The following is a 12,679-nucleotide window of genomic DNA, read 5'->3' on the forward strand; positions in this document are numbered from 1 at the left end:
GACCCGAACCTTGAGGATTGCAGATCCAGGACCATGCAGCTCAGTGGGAATGGCTTTGCCATAGTTGAGCACGTACACCAGCCGGCCCTGGCACCAGAGCACTCAGAGTGTGACAGCGCAGTACGAGGCTGACCCTAGAACTTGCCAGAGCCATCATCACCGTGATGGTGGTGGGTGCATGACAGACACGGGGGTGGCAGCACAGGGACCCTTTGACTCTCTCTCTCTCTCTCTCTCTCTCTCTCTCTCTCTCTCTCTCTTTATTTTCTTTTAAGACAGCATTTTACGTAGTCCAGGCTGGCCCTGAACTCGCTATGTGGCCCAGATTGGCCCCCAACTCAAGGTAGTCTTCCTACCCCTGCCTCCTATGTGCTGGGATTACAGGCATATGCCACCATGCCTCGCCCTGTGGCTGTTTTATTGGGGTGACACTGGGAGTTTTGTAATCCCTCCAAATTCACCAGCAAAAAGCTTCAGGACTCAAGAGGCTGGGGGTGCTGGTAGCCTTGCCGAATGCAGTCAGGGGGGTGCAGAGGCCCCCACTGTGGAGGCTTTGTGTGTCCCCTGAAGACTGCTGCTGCTTTGCAGGAAGCATACCTGCCAGCCTCCCAGGGGACATCCAGCTGCCTTCTGCCTTTCTCTGTCATGAAAGACTGGCTTTAATTGGCTGCTGGGTCTATCGGCATCTGAGGATGCCACCTGTGTGCGTCTCTTCCTGTCAGAGTCTCCCAGCTCCCTTGTCAACTCCGACTCTGTTAACACAAACAGCCAGTTTACAAGCCCAGGAAATGTTCAGTGATTAGAAAAATCGGCGGAGGAGAGAGAAGCCTGGTTTGAAATAAATGGGACACCAGGAGCTGGATGGCCACATTTTACCCACCTCTAAGGAAGCTCGTGTGATGCTCTAGAAGGGCTGGAAGAAGAAAGAACCACACAGACTGGCCCTCATCCACAGAATGTGAGCGGAAAAGGAGGAAACAAGCAGCCATCTCCCAGCTGTGGCCAGCAGTGCCGACAGCGGTGCCCAGCACAGCTCTCTGTGGTCATCAAGACAAGCCTGGTTTTGCTTCAAGCATCTGAGGTGCAGGAATTTTTTCCTCCAAGGAGAGGCTGTTTTCTTCTTTTTCTTTTTTCTTTTCGCAAAGAGAAGATGGTGACAGCTGCTGTATCTAGGCTATTGCCTGTCACCTTCGGTGCTCTAGAAGCAGCATTGTAGCATCACTGGGGTGCTTGGAAAGGCGAGGTAGTATAGCCCCCCAAGCTTCATCTGTGCCCAGAAGGGGAGCATTTCCTAAAGTGAACTCCTTGGAACATGAATCTCATTGATGCTTTGGGAAAAAAAAAAACAAAAACAAAAAAAAACCCCATGCTCTACGTGGGTTTGGAGAAAGCCATAAACACCAGCACGTGGAGATTCAGTGTTTGTAACTGTCGCAAGGCCCTGATGAGTCCTGCAGTGAGGCACTTTAGCTTTTGTCTAAAGCAGTCTTCTTTGATCACAGAAATCTTCTTGGCAGAATACCAGCAATGAATAAAACAGCTAGTCTGGCAGATCCTGGGGCAGCCCTTTCCGTAGGTGTTGGAGTGGATCGGATGGATGCAGCCTTAGTTTGTCACCATCCTCCACATTTCTCAGCCTGTGGCACATGGAGATGCCCTGGCCAGCCTGACACCCAAGTAGCATCATTCAGGCTGGCCAAGAGGAGACCTGTTGTGCTGGTGCAGTATGGGACATCTTCAGCTCACAGTGGAGCAGGCAAGGCTGGTGAGGATTCTGGCAATGCCAGCAGCAGAAAGATGTGTAGGCCAGCAGGACACAGAGCAGGAGCGTGGACCAGCAGCAGCCAGAGCCTGCAGGGTCTAGGATGCTGTGCAGGCTTGAGGCTCTGGCGGAAGGCAGTGGGACCACAGTATAGCAAACCAGACCCCATGGGCTTCTTACAGTCCTGCAGGGCAACCTGCTGGGACCCTGGTGGAGGAAAGGTGATCCAGACTAAGGTTCTTCTTGGGCCCTGTAGGAGAGGCTTGCCGGTCCTATATAGTTAGGTTGGCTTAGTGAGGTAGATCTTGTCTGGCGGTTCTGGTATTGGGGGTGGGGGGGTTGGCCCTTTCAGAGGGAGAAGTATAGCTCTGGGTGGAATTTCAGGGCGGGCTACAGGCTTAAAGCTCTGCTTCCTGGAAATCATCCATGCACAGGGCCTGTGGGCAGGGCCCTCCCCCTGACCTGACCTAGAAGACTCAGAACAGTGGGTTCCCCACCACCACCCCTCACATCCAGGTGAGCTCCCAGCTGTCCTCACTCTTCTGTAACAACCCTGCTTTGTCTTCCCAGGAGCTCGTGGGCGAGGTTTTCAGAGAAGGGCCAAGTGAGGAGGAGGAAGAGGACTTCCGGCTAGAAGGTACTTGAAATCCTTGGCTCTGTTTCCCCTTCAGTGGGGTGGGGAAGGGCATCTGGCTGTCTGTGTACCCCACGGTGCCCAGAAGGTTTGCAGCCCTCACAGTGGAATGGCCAGTCGAGGAGGAAGGAGTGCAGCTTTGGCCAGGGTCACAGCCTGGCCCGAGCCTGTCCGAGGTGGGCTTCAGAGTCAGGGTAGCTCCCCAGGGTTATAACAGTAACATGGCTGTTTCTCCAGTTCTGCAGCCTCGTCATGCCTGACTCCCAGTGCACGCATGCATGCACATGTCCAGGTGCACACCCCTGCTCCCACCAGCCTCATTCTCTTCCCCACGAGCAGCTCCCACCAGTGGTGCGGAGCCCTGGCCCCTGGGGTGCTTATGTGTCTTTGGGCATGCCTCCTTTCCTTCCAGGTCACAGTCACCACCTACTAGAATGGGAGCGAGGCCTGTGTGGCTATGAGCTCGGCTCAGGTGTGTTTGAAGAGGGCAGTGGCACCCTGTTCTTTACTTAAAATTGCAGGAGAAAAGCGTTGTTATGGGCTACCTGCAAGGGTAAGGGGAGACAGCTGGCCACAGAGCTGGGGGCGCAGGGGCCAGGGTGCAAGCGTCCCTAGGGCATCTGGCCTGGGGATCCTGAGAGCCTTGAGTAGCGAGGCCAGGATGCTGACCAAAGGTACCTGGGCTACCCTGAGGGTTAACATGCACACTGCACCACAGGGTTGCTAGATCCTTTCTTTTTTTATTTTTATTTTTTATTTTTGGCGGAACCAGGGATTAAACTCAGACCCTTGCGCTTGCCAAGGAAGCGCTTATTCTACTGAGCCATCTCACCCGCCCCAGGTTGCTAGACCTTAAGTGCATTATAGTGAGCTCTGAAGTGACTTGTATGTAAGTCACACCTGAAGATGCCCTGTTGGAAGAGATCCACTCAGCTGCCCAGCAGCTGGAGGGGGTGGGGACTTGAGCACTGCTGAGCATGTCTGCCTGTGTCCCTGGCCCCCTGTAGTCAGGAATTCAAAGGCTTTGAGCCTCATCATCTCTGGGCTCCCAGTTCTTAGCTGTCATCCTTCTCTTCCTATAGAGACATGCTGGGAATTAGCAAGTTGTAGGATTTAGGCCATGAGGACGTCCCCGACTCTGATCACAGGACCTTCAGTACTCATTCCATCTATCTACTTATTTGCTCACTCATGTGGTAACAAGCCAAGTTTGTTCTCTTGTCTTCTACTTGTATATGATGCCCACTCTCTAGCCTTCCACCCACCCCCAATCCAGGGCCATTCAGCCAATACTTGCATCCGCCCACCCATCCTTTTCTTATGCTACCCATTGCCCTTCATCCTTCCATTCACAGTCCATTCTTTTGTCCCCTCTTTTGTCACATATCTCTCAGCCAGCTAGACCAGTCCATCCCCCACCGCTGTCCTTAACTCATCTGTTCAGCATCTATGTACCCATCCCCATCCTCCATCCATTGCATCAGCATCCACTTACCATTCTAGGTTAGTGGGGATGAGCCTTTTAGGGACTGAGTGCCCAAACTGCAATCTAAAACCTGGTTTTAGTTCAGAAATAACTATTATAGGATGCCCAGCTGCTGGGGTGACATGGCTCACGTGCTGATGGGAGAGGGCTGTCTGTGCCCACTGTGCCACGTGTGCCAGGCATTCACCTCCACTGTGCTAAGTTCTCTCTATTTGTTTTTCTGTCTGTCCAGTATTTTCTGGGTCCCTGGATACAGCCAACACCTAAGGACTTTTCTGTCTATAAAGGCTTAGTCTGAAATCATGCAATTAATTTCAAGCAAGATGTCTTTGCCAGCAAACAAAGCTGTTGTCCTGGCTCCTTCTCAGTTCAGACAGCAACCTTCTGTGACATCTTGGTCAGGTCCCTTGTCTCCCTGTTACATGATGCGTGGTGACAGGCAGCCAAAGTCGGGGTTGTAGACATCTAGGAAGGGCTGACTGCTTTGGGGCATCACTTACTAACATGGGCCAGCTGGTGGGGCTAGATCCAAGTTGCTTGAAGGGCCCAGCTCCTGTCAGCAAAGGGTTTGAGATTGGTGGCACTTGGCCTAACCCAGAGGTCTGTCAGCTGCATGTTGGGCTTTGGTGGTGGCCTAAGTGCCTTATTGGCCACTATTGGTGTCCAGGCATGGTGGTACCACTACCAACAAAGGAGTAGTTGTAGGCCACCAACCTGCCTCAGTTTCCTGAATAGTGTTTGGGCAGGCTATTGGCAGTCAAGCTCTTTAGCCCTCTCTTCAGACAAAAACTCGCATGAAAGGGCAAAATGTAAGAAGAGTTGAAATAGATTTTAGGGAGATTTGGGCAGCATGAAGTCATTATATAAAACCAAAGGCACCAGACAATCCTGGATTTTCGTGGGGTACCATGTATGTGTATTAATATATGGAGGCCAAGAAGGCAATAACGGTAGTGACTTGTGGTCATAGGAGGGAACTAAAATCTGAAAGGGTTGTTAAAGCAGGCTAGTATTACTGTAATGAATGTTTTAACTTTTATAAAAATGTAGGCCTTCAGCCATGAAAGGAAAAACTAATGACAGGAGTTAAATGGGGAAACAAAGCAGTAACAGTGAGGCTCCTTTGTCAAGCCAGGTGGGGACCTGGACCTGTGCAACCCCTGGTCCCTGAGTCTGTCGTGATGGACCCTAGACCCAGGGCTGGCCCATGGTTCTCTGGCCTCTTCTTAATGCGGTGGCCCAAGGCCATCCATGCTGGGACTGGACAGAGTGTGAAAGTTAGGGCACTTCACAGCTGGGGCTGGGGAGAGCAGATGCTGCCCTGTCCTGGCCACACAGAGCCATCAGCCCAGGACCTGTGGCTGCGGGTGTCCCTCTGTGCTGTGGGCTGAGGCCGAAAAAGCCAAGTCCTGAATGTCCTCTTTGTCTTCCTGTTAGCCAAGTTCATTGCCGCTTGGCGGGCTGGAGAGCTGTTTAAAGGGAGTAAAAAGGCCATCTGAGGCACGGAGATAAAAAGAAGTCTTTTAGCCACCCCAGGAGAGGGTGGCTCTAGCTCCTGCGTTGTTATGTAAAGCCGGCCCTAATCCATAGCCATCCATCCCCTCACCCCCAGCTGCCTTAACTGGCCAGCTGGGAGCTCCAGCCAGCAAGGGGAGATTAAGGCAGGCTTGGTGCAGGGTTGGGGCTGTGAGCGCCTTTTGAACTCAGGGAAGAACAAAGTAAACATCAAAAGTTCCAAGTTCTGGGAGCTGCAAGGCGTGGCAGGGTGGGGAGGCAGGCTTCAGAGGGCTAATGGGAGTGGGACACTCCTGCTGACCCAGCAGGGGTCTGGGAACAGGGGCGGGGCTGCACACCACTCACCTCTAGCACCCACCTGGCTTCCCTGCCTTTCTGGATAAGATGCCCCTGTGGTGGCAGTCTATGGCTCATACCTAAGGTGGAAGCTGGTGGCAGCCTGTTTGACAGACCATGCTATCTACATGATCTGCAGGAATTGCTGTCCAGGGGTGTCTTCTGTACACCTCAGCCCCTCCCTGGCTGACCCACAGGAAGAGAAAGAACTATCCAGGCCTGTTTCTCCTTCCTCTGGATCCCCTGTCTCTTGGCATCTTCCATAGTGCACTGGCTCTCAGAATGCTGCCACCTGGCTGGCCCCTCACAGCCAAGGTTCTCAAGGCCACTAGAGTCAGGTGGCCTCCCTTGTTACTGGCCTTGCTGTCCCAACCCCCTGGTAGCTATCCAGGACCTTTGCCTTTCTGCCTGAGGGAAGAGGTCCCAGAGGCACGAGTTGTGCCAAGCAGGGCAGCACTGTGCGCTGAGGCAGGGGCCAAGCACCCTTCTGTGAGCGCGGGTGGTTCACCTTTCTAGAGACCCAGGCTGGACTTCGCCCAGAGGGTGACTTCTTCCCTTTGTCCTGACTCCCTAGGAACCTGTCTTTACTCCACTCACTGTGTGACCTCAGGTGATCCCCTTTCCTCCTCTGTGCCTCAGTTTCCTCATGGGTTCCTCCCAGGACTCCTTCACCAGGCATGCTCTGTTATATACGCCTGAGGACCACTCTGATTCAGAGGAAGTGCTCAGGGGACATGAGCCGTGCTGTGGGGAGTCCTGCTTCAAGGGTGCTGTTTGCTTGCAGAGAGGGTGCCCCCGTGTAGAGCCATCTGCCTAGCCAGCTCCAAGCTGGCCGTCTTCACAACTTCTTTGGTCCCGTTAGAGTACCAGAAAGCTTTTCCTCTGTGCTCCCAGGACATGCCATAAGGTCTGGGCTAGGCTAAGGGATCAGTATGTAGTACATTATCCAAGGCAGCACTAGGAAGTCACGAGTCAGGTGACTCTCTTTGGCCACTTGGGCAGGTCCTGTGTATGCTCCTGAGGGCCTGGGCCAGCCCATCCAGCCTTGAAGGCAGAAGATGCATAACCATTGACCTAGCAGAAGAGTCCTTGAGAGGTATTTAGTCCATGTCATATGTATTTGAAAAATTGAATCCCAGAGATGAGAAGTGACCTGTCCAAGGTCACACAGCACACTGAGAACAAAATCCAGACCTCCATACCTTCCTTACTTCATGCTTACTGAGCCCCTGCTATAACTTGTGCTGTGCCAGGCTCTGAGTTCATAGCCATGAGCAAAATGGGCCCTGCTATTAGGGCCTTCATGGGAGAGAGGTGGGGAATCAGTAAGCGAGAGGATGGGTAGGCAAGTTCTGTAGCGATGTGTGGCCCAGAGGTAAAGCCTGAGAAGGGTGGACTATGAGAGGGCCTCCGAGAAGGTGTTGAAATGCAGATGCCAGGAAGAAGCCAGCCATGGGAGAATGCTCTGCCAGGAAGGAGCACAACCCTAAGGTAGAAGGAACTCGATGTTTAGAGACGACTGGAAGGGAGGCCAGCTGCTGTTGGGTTGGACAGGGTTAGGTACGGGGCTGCCTCTGCTTCCATTGTGCAGAGTGCAGTGCTGGCTCCCAGGAAGGTAGGTAGTATGAGGGAAGGCAGAAGAACGAAAGCAGAAAATGATGGCACTGGTGCAGGTAAATGGTGGTGGCCCTGGCCAGGAGGGTAGAGGGGTCCCAGGAAGGATGTGGAGGTGGAAGAGGAAGATAGGGTCATGGCTGCCTCTGGGCTTTTGGCTTAAGACAGTAAGAAAATGTTGGTGTCACTTCTGAAGGGAAGTGCCAGGTGATGCCAGGCCCTTGGATATGCTGGGTTTGGCCTCCTGTTGGACATTTGGGTCTAGATTCCCAGGCGGCTGTGGATTCCTGGCAGGTATCCACAGCTGGCCTCCCTTCCAGTCGGAGGCCGGGGGCAGCAGGCTGGAGGAGGCACTTCGGGACCATGGGAAACAGCCATAGGCCATCCATTGACCCCTGGCAAGACTGATCCTCCCACAGGGCTGGCTTCCCTGAAATATGAAGAGGCCCTCTGGGGAGCAGTGGGGACCTCTGATGGAGGGACAGGTTGGCCCCACCCTGCTGGCTTCTCTCCTTCAGTCCAGACTCAGTCCTGTGGGTAGGGTCGGCCACCTGGACTCGACTCGACTCAACTCACCTCCATCCCCAGTAGCCCAAGCGTCACAGTGACACAGAACAGGCGGACTTTGTAGCCTCAGCAGGCCCTCTCAAGTCTGTTCTTCATAAAAGCTCAGCTTGAACAGTGGAGACTCTGACTGTGTCAGATACTGGGGATGTTTTAATAGTTTCAAGTAGCTCGGGGTTAGATTATAAAAGTTGAATTTCATCACATGTTTTGGGTGGGGGTGGGGGAAAGTGGAAGGGACATGATATTTTTAGCTAGCAGAAGGTCTGTCCTGTCCCTCTCTCTTCCTGGCCTGGCCCCGGCCCTCCCCAGACAGATGTGTCGGCTCAGTCCTGTGCAAAGCAGCGTGGCCAGCAGCTACGCTCTGCTGAGAGGAGAAGGCCAGTGAGCCGTTTGTTGGAAGGTTTTTTTCCTTTGCTTCCATTTCCCCCTTTTCTCTTTCTTCTCTATTCCAGTGATTTCTTAATCAGAGTGTGGTCACAGTGAAGTGCAGCCTGGGGAGACAAGTTATGGGGGACAAGCCCTCAGTGGCCTTTCAGGTCCCTGGAAGGGTCAGGCTCTTGCCAGTGGCCAAACAAGGAGACCCTGGGAGAGTTCTGCATGTGGCACATTACTGATCTGGGGCTGGGGGATAATTTTCAAGTGATGGGTGAGTGAAAGCAAGATCCTGGGGTTGTTTGGGAAACTGACCCCAAACTCAAGCTTTTGGCTTATGAAATTGAAAAATGCTAGGGTGGCTTTTGCTTAAAACCTGTCTAGATCCAGGAGCTCAGACTGTCATGAGCATGTTCTCTCACATACATGCACACAGACAGACAGACAGACAGACAGACACACGCACATGCGCATGCACACACACACACACACACACACACACACACACACAGTCTCTGGCATCCCTTTTTCTGTGTTTCCCCATCATCTCTGCTCCCACCCTCCTGTTAGCCTGTCAGTCATAGGGATGGCTAATGTCTTCCCAAAGTCTGTGAAAAGAGGAGGTTCTGGGGAGCAAGATGGCCCCACATGGGAGGGCAGGATAGCCCCACCCTGTGGCTCTGTCTCCCTCAGTCCAGAGCCAGTGCTATCAGGGAGGGCCACTTGGTCTGCTGTGCTGGCCTGCGTCCATGCAGAAGCCCACGTTTCGGGAGAACTACCCGCTCGGGCCCCCCTCCTGTCCCTCTCTTGGACAGGAGCTTTCTTTATCTCAATAAATATATTCTGCTCATAAAAAAAAAAGAAGCCCACGTTTCTGTGTTGCATAGACTACAGTGAAGATGGCTTCCTCAACTGCAGACCCCCTGTCCTGTGAGCTCGGCCATCCTAAGTGAAAGTCAGCTCTCAAGTCACGATGTTCCTCGCAGACGTTTGCGCTTGCTTTATTGCCAGGGTAGATGGAGGTTTTGTGGGACCTGACACTTCTGTCTTCCAGGGGGAGCCTCTTTAAGAAGAATGCACATTTCTTAGTGGTCACAGATCATACGTACCTGCATGCGTATCTGTGTGGGCTGTCCTGTTAAATCTAAAGCAGTATGTCAATGTCATCCACTCAGCCTGCCCTTAGCTCATTTCCATAAATACTATGTTCTCTCCAATGCCACCTGCCACTGGGAGAGACATGCGAAGTTGGAGTGGCTAGAAGCAGCGGGTTACCCAATCTGGGATCCAATACCTAATCTTGAAAATGTTATGCCAACACGCTATCCTGTGCCCACGTTGTGAAGACCTGTGCTGGTGAGCGCTGGTGCTTAGCCTCATTGGCTTAGTGGTGGACTCTCTTGGTACTAACCAAAGCCCACCACCATGGCCAGCAGAACGAGAGAGGCTGTCAGGCCCGAGAGTAGGGCTCACCATCCTTGATGCACGTACAGTGGGAGTGGGGGAAGGGTGCTCCACAGTGGAAAAGCAGATGCTATTATCAGAAGAAGAAGGGCTGTGGACAGACAAGGACAGGTGGCCGCAGCTGTGGTGTGACGGGGTAGAGCCTAGTGGCCGGGAGTCGGGACCTGGGATTTGGATGTGTACCTTCCGGGTTCTAGTCCTGGTTCTGGTGGGTGCTGCTATTTCATTTTGATGATGACAGTGACAACACTTACTTCCCTATAGTGTAATGGGTGCCATGCTGTGTATTTTGGGGTGGCAGTGGGTGATAATGCTGCATACAGACACACTGAACAGGATCACTTCCCAGCCCTGTAGGTGGGGAAGACCTGGCGAGCAGGAGCTGGAGAGGTGCAGCAGCGCTCTTGGGAGCGATGATAGCCTGAGAGCAGGCAGGGTCAAGAAGCAGAAAGGCGCCCGGAGGAGGGCCCGGGGTGGTGGCTGCTCACTCGCAGAGGCCTGTGGGCTTCTGCGTGGAGAAAAGGGAGCCACTGGTGGATTTTAAGCGGGCAGATGACTTGATCAGTTTTGCTTTTCTTCAGGGCTCTATGTTCTTTCTGCACAATGATGCAGGCTTCCTCCACTTTTGTTAAATGCAAATGCTAGCAGCCCCTATAGGGTGTCGGTGCGAGGACTTGGTGAAGTACTGGCTGTATGGACTCGCTGCCCCGGGGGCTGCCTCCGCTGTGTGTGGCTGTGTCACAGACAGCATTGTGTGTCTCTAGGACACTCCTCCCTTCGCTCAGTAGAGCCTGATGCAGATAATGCAAGAAACCATTTGGCCTGGAATGAACATATGATACCTTTCTCTTTTTACTGGCAGCAGATTTACCCACCTAATTATATTTGGCATAGGCTAATATTAAAATCTATCTGCATTCCCTCTAACAGCTGCTGTTGGAGGGTGGGGGCCTCAGAAACGCCCTGGCAAGCTACCCTGAGACTAAAATATTCACAGCAGATAATCTGTGTGTGGACAATTGAAAAAGGTCTGTGAATACATTAGGGCAAGTGTCCAAACTCCAGCGAGGAAGCCCTGGCTTGTGTTACTTCTCCCATCACATCCACCAAGAAGACCTTGCCAGTGAACTGGCCCATGAGAGATGTCCGCCATGTGTTTGACGTGGTAGTAATTTCTGGTCTTTCATTAGTGGGGCTAATTTAGTTGTAACTCTGTTTCAAATTTATCTCTTTTTTTCAAAGTTGAGTATCAACCAGGCTTTTCTGGATTGTGTTAAGATAAGCTGGCATTTGCTGATAGCATCCAGGGTTTGGATTTCAGCCGAAAATTCTGCTCTCTTCTTCTCTGTGCCAGGCCTCCACCTCCATCAGGCCACGATTCATAGCGTGCTTGTTGTGCCTCTTGCCTGTCTCACCCTACCTGCAGCGCGTGGTGCAGCTCAGCACACTGGCGCAGTCTCGGCTTCCTGTGCATGTGGGTTGTGCTGAACACGGAGCATGCCCAGGAGCAGCCTCCAGCTGGGCCCAGCTCTCAAGAAACACACATTTGGTCTGTGCATGCATGGAGGCTGTCATGCTCCCAGGTGGGGCTGCACAGTGCCTGATTGCTGGCAGTAGACCACACCCCACTGGCTCCAGATGCATTTGTATCAATTAGGGAAAGGCACTCCTTAGACACCTGTCTGCCATCTGTTCAAGAAGTGTCATGAGCCAGCCATCTATCTGTGGTGTCTGATACGCATCTGGCGCCCCCTGGAGTTGTGCGGTGCTGCTCAGCCTGCTTCTCAGCTGATTCTGAGTGACCCCAGATGCTCCCAGGTCAGGAAGAAGCCCCGAGGTGCGTGTCTGCTGTGCTGCCAGGCTGCTCAAGAGGGTGTCGGGTTACTTCCTTTTCCAGCCTTGTTGCTCCTGTTGTTTGAGTTGGCACCAGTAGCAGCTCAGGCCAGGCGTGCTGTGCCCTGCTGCTCCCTGGGTCACTGCTGCTTGCCAGGGTCCATGATCTTGAGAAAGTGACTGTGGCTCTCCCCACATGTGGTCCCCACTGAACCTTGCTTGCTGCCAGCCACTGGGCTCATGGGGAGGCGTGGGAGTCTAGACCCAGGGTCACGATACCACCATCTAGGGTACTTCCTCCATCTCAGCTTTCTGTCCTCCTCCTTACCTCTTTTAAACTGGGGGAGGGGAGAGGGAAGAGATTTCTTTGATCTTAGTGGAGGAAAAAAAGTCTGTTCTGTTCAGGCTTTTGGCTAACACAACAAACAGTGTTTAAAATTTAACTTTGCTTAATTAATTAGTAATTCTGTTTAATGCTGTCTGATCTCCCTCCAAAAGGTATTTTGAAGCCTGAGAAGGGAACATCAAAGGGAACCGGGTGAAGATGGTCAAGCAATGCATTTAATCTGGCAGTTGCTGGGGGTGGAGAGCAGCCAGGTTGGGAGCTAATGTGGGAGAGGCGCGTCACTGGGTAAACACAGAGCGGACTTCTTGTGGCCGTGTTCCTGGTGTGAGGAAGGGCAGAGAGAAACTTCCAGAGAGAAGCTCCACCGCCCCCAGACTCACTTGAAGATTGATTTTAAGAAAGCAGTGTTGATATTTTCTTTGGTCTCTGTCCACTGTGTATGATGGGCAGTTTATGTATCGCCCAAGGGTTTCCAGTTAAGGAAGCAAGCAGCGGGGAAAGCCTGTCTACACCTTATTCATCAGACTCCTGCCCTCATGCAGATTTCCCTATAGAGGGCCAGGTAGTGTTTCCTACAGGCCTTGGGTGTTGGTGGGTCTCTGTTGTGACTATTCACTTCTGTTGATGCAGAGCAAAAGCCAGAGACAGAGGGCATGAGCATGGCTGTGTCCCAGGAAGCCTTTACTGACAGGTAGCCTGTGGACTGGGTTTGGCTTGAAGGGTATAGGTTCCAAACTCCTGCTCCACATC

General features: G+C 52.7%; 1 protein-coding gene across 2 annotated transcripts in view; it reads left to right on the top strand.

The window, feature by feature from the left end:
* The window catches only part of Nkd1 (naked cuticle homolog 1), an 86,211-nt gene that overhangs the window by 52,605 nt on the left and 20,927 nt on the right, over positions 1-12,679 (top strand). For both annotated transcript variants that reach the window (XM_004643391.3, XM_023703505.1), the window contains exon 4: positions 2,333-2,399. In XM_004643391.3, coding sequence (XP_004643448.1) covers positions 2,333-2,399 — 67 coding nt within the window. The remainder of the gene's footprint in view (positions 1-2,332; positions 2,400-12,679) is intronic.

Source organism: Octodon degus, unplaced genomic scaffold (genome assembly GCF_000260255.1).
Source record: "Octodon degus isolate 3935 unplaced genomic scaffold, OctDeg1.0 scaffold00173, whole genome shotgun sequence".
Taxonomy (NCBI): domain Eukaryota; kingdom Metazoa; phylum Chordata; class Mammalia; order Rodentia; family Octodontidae; genus Octodon; species Octodon degus.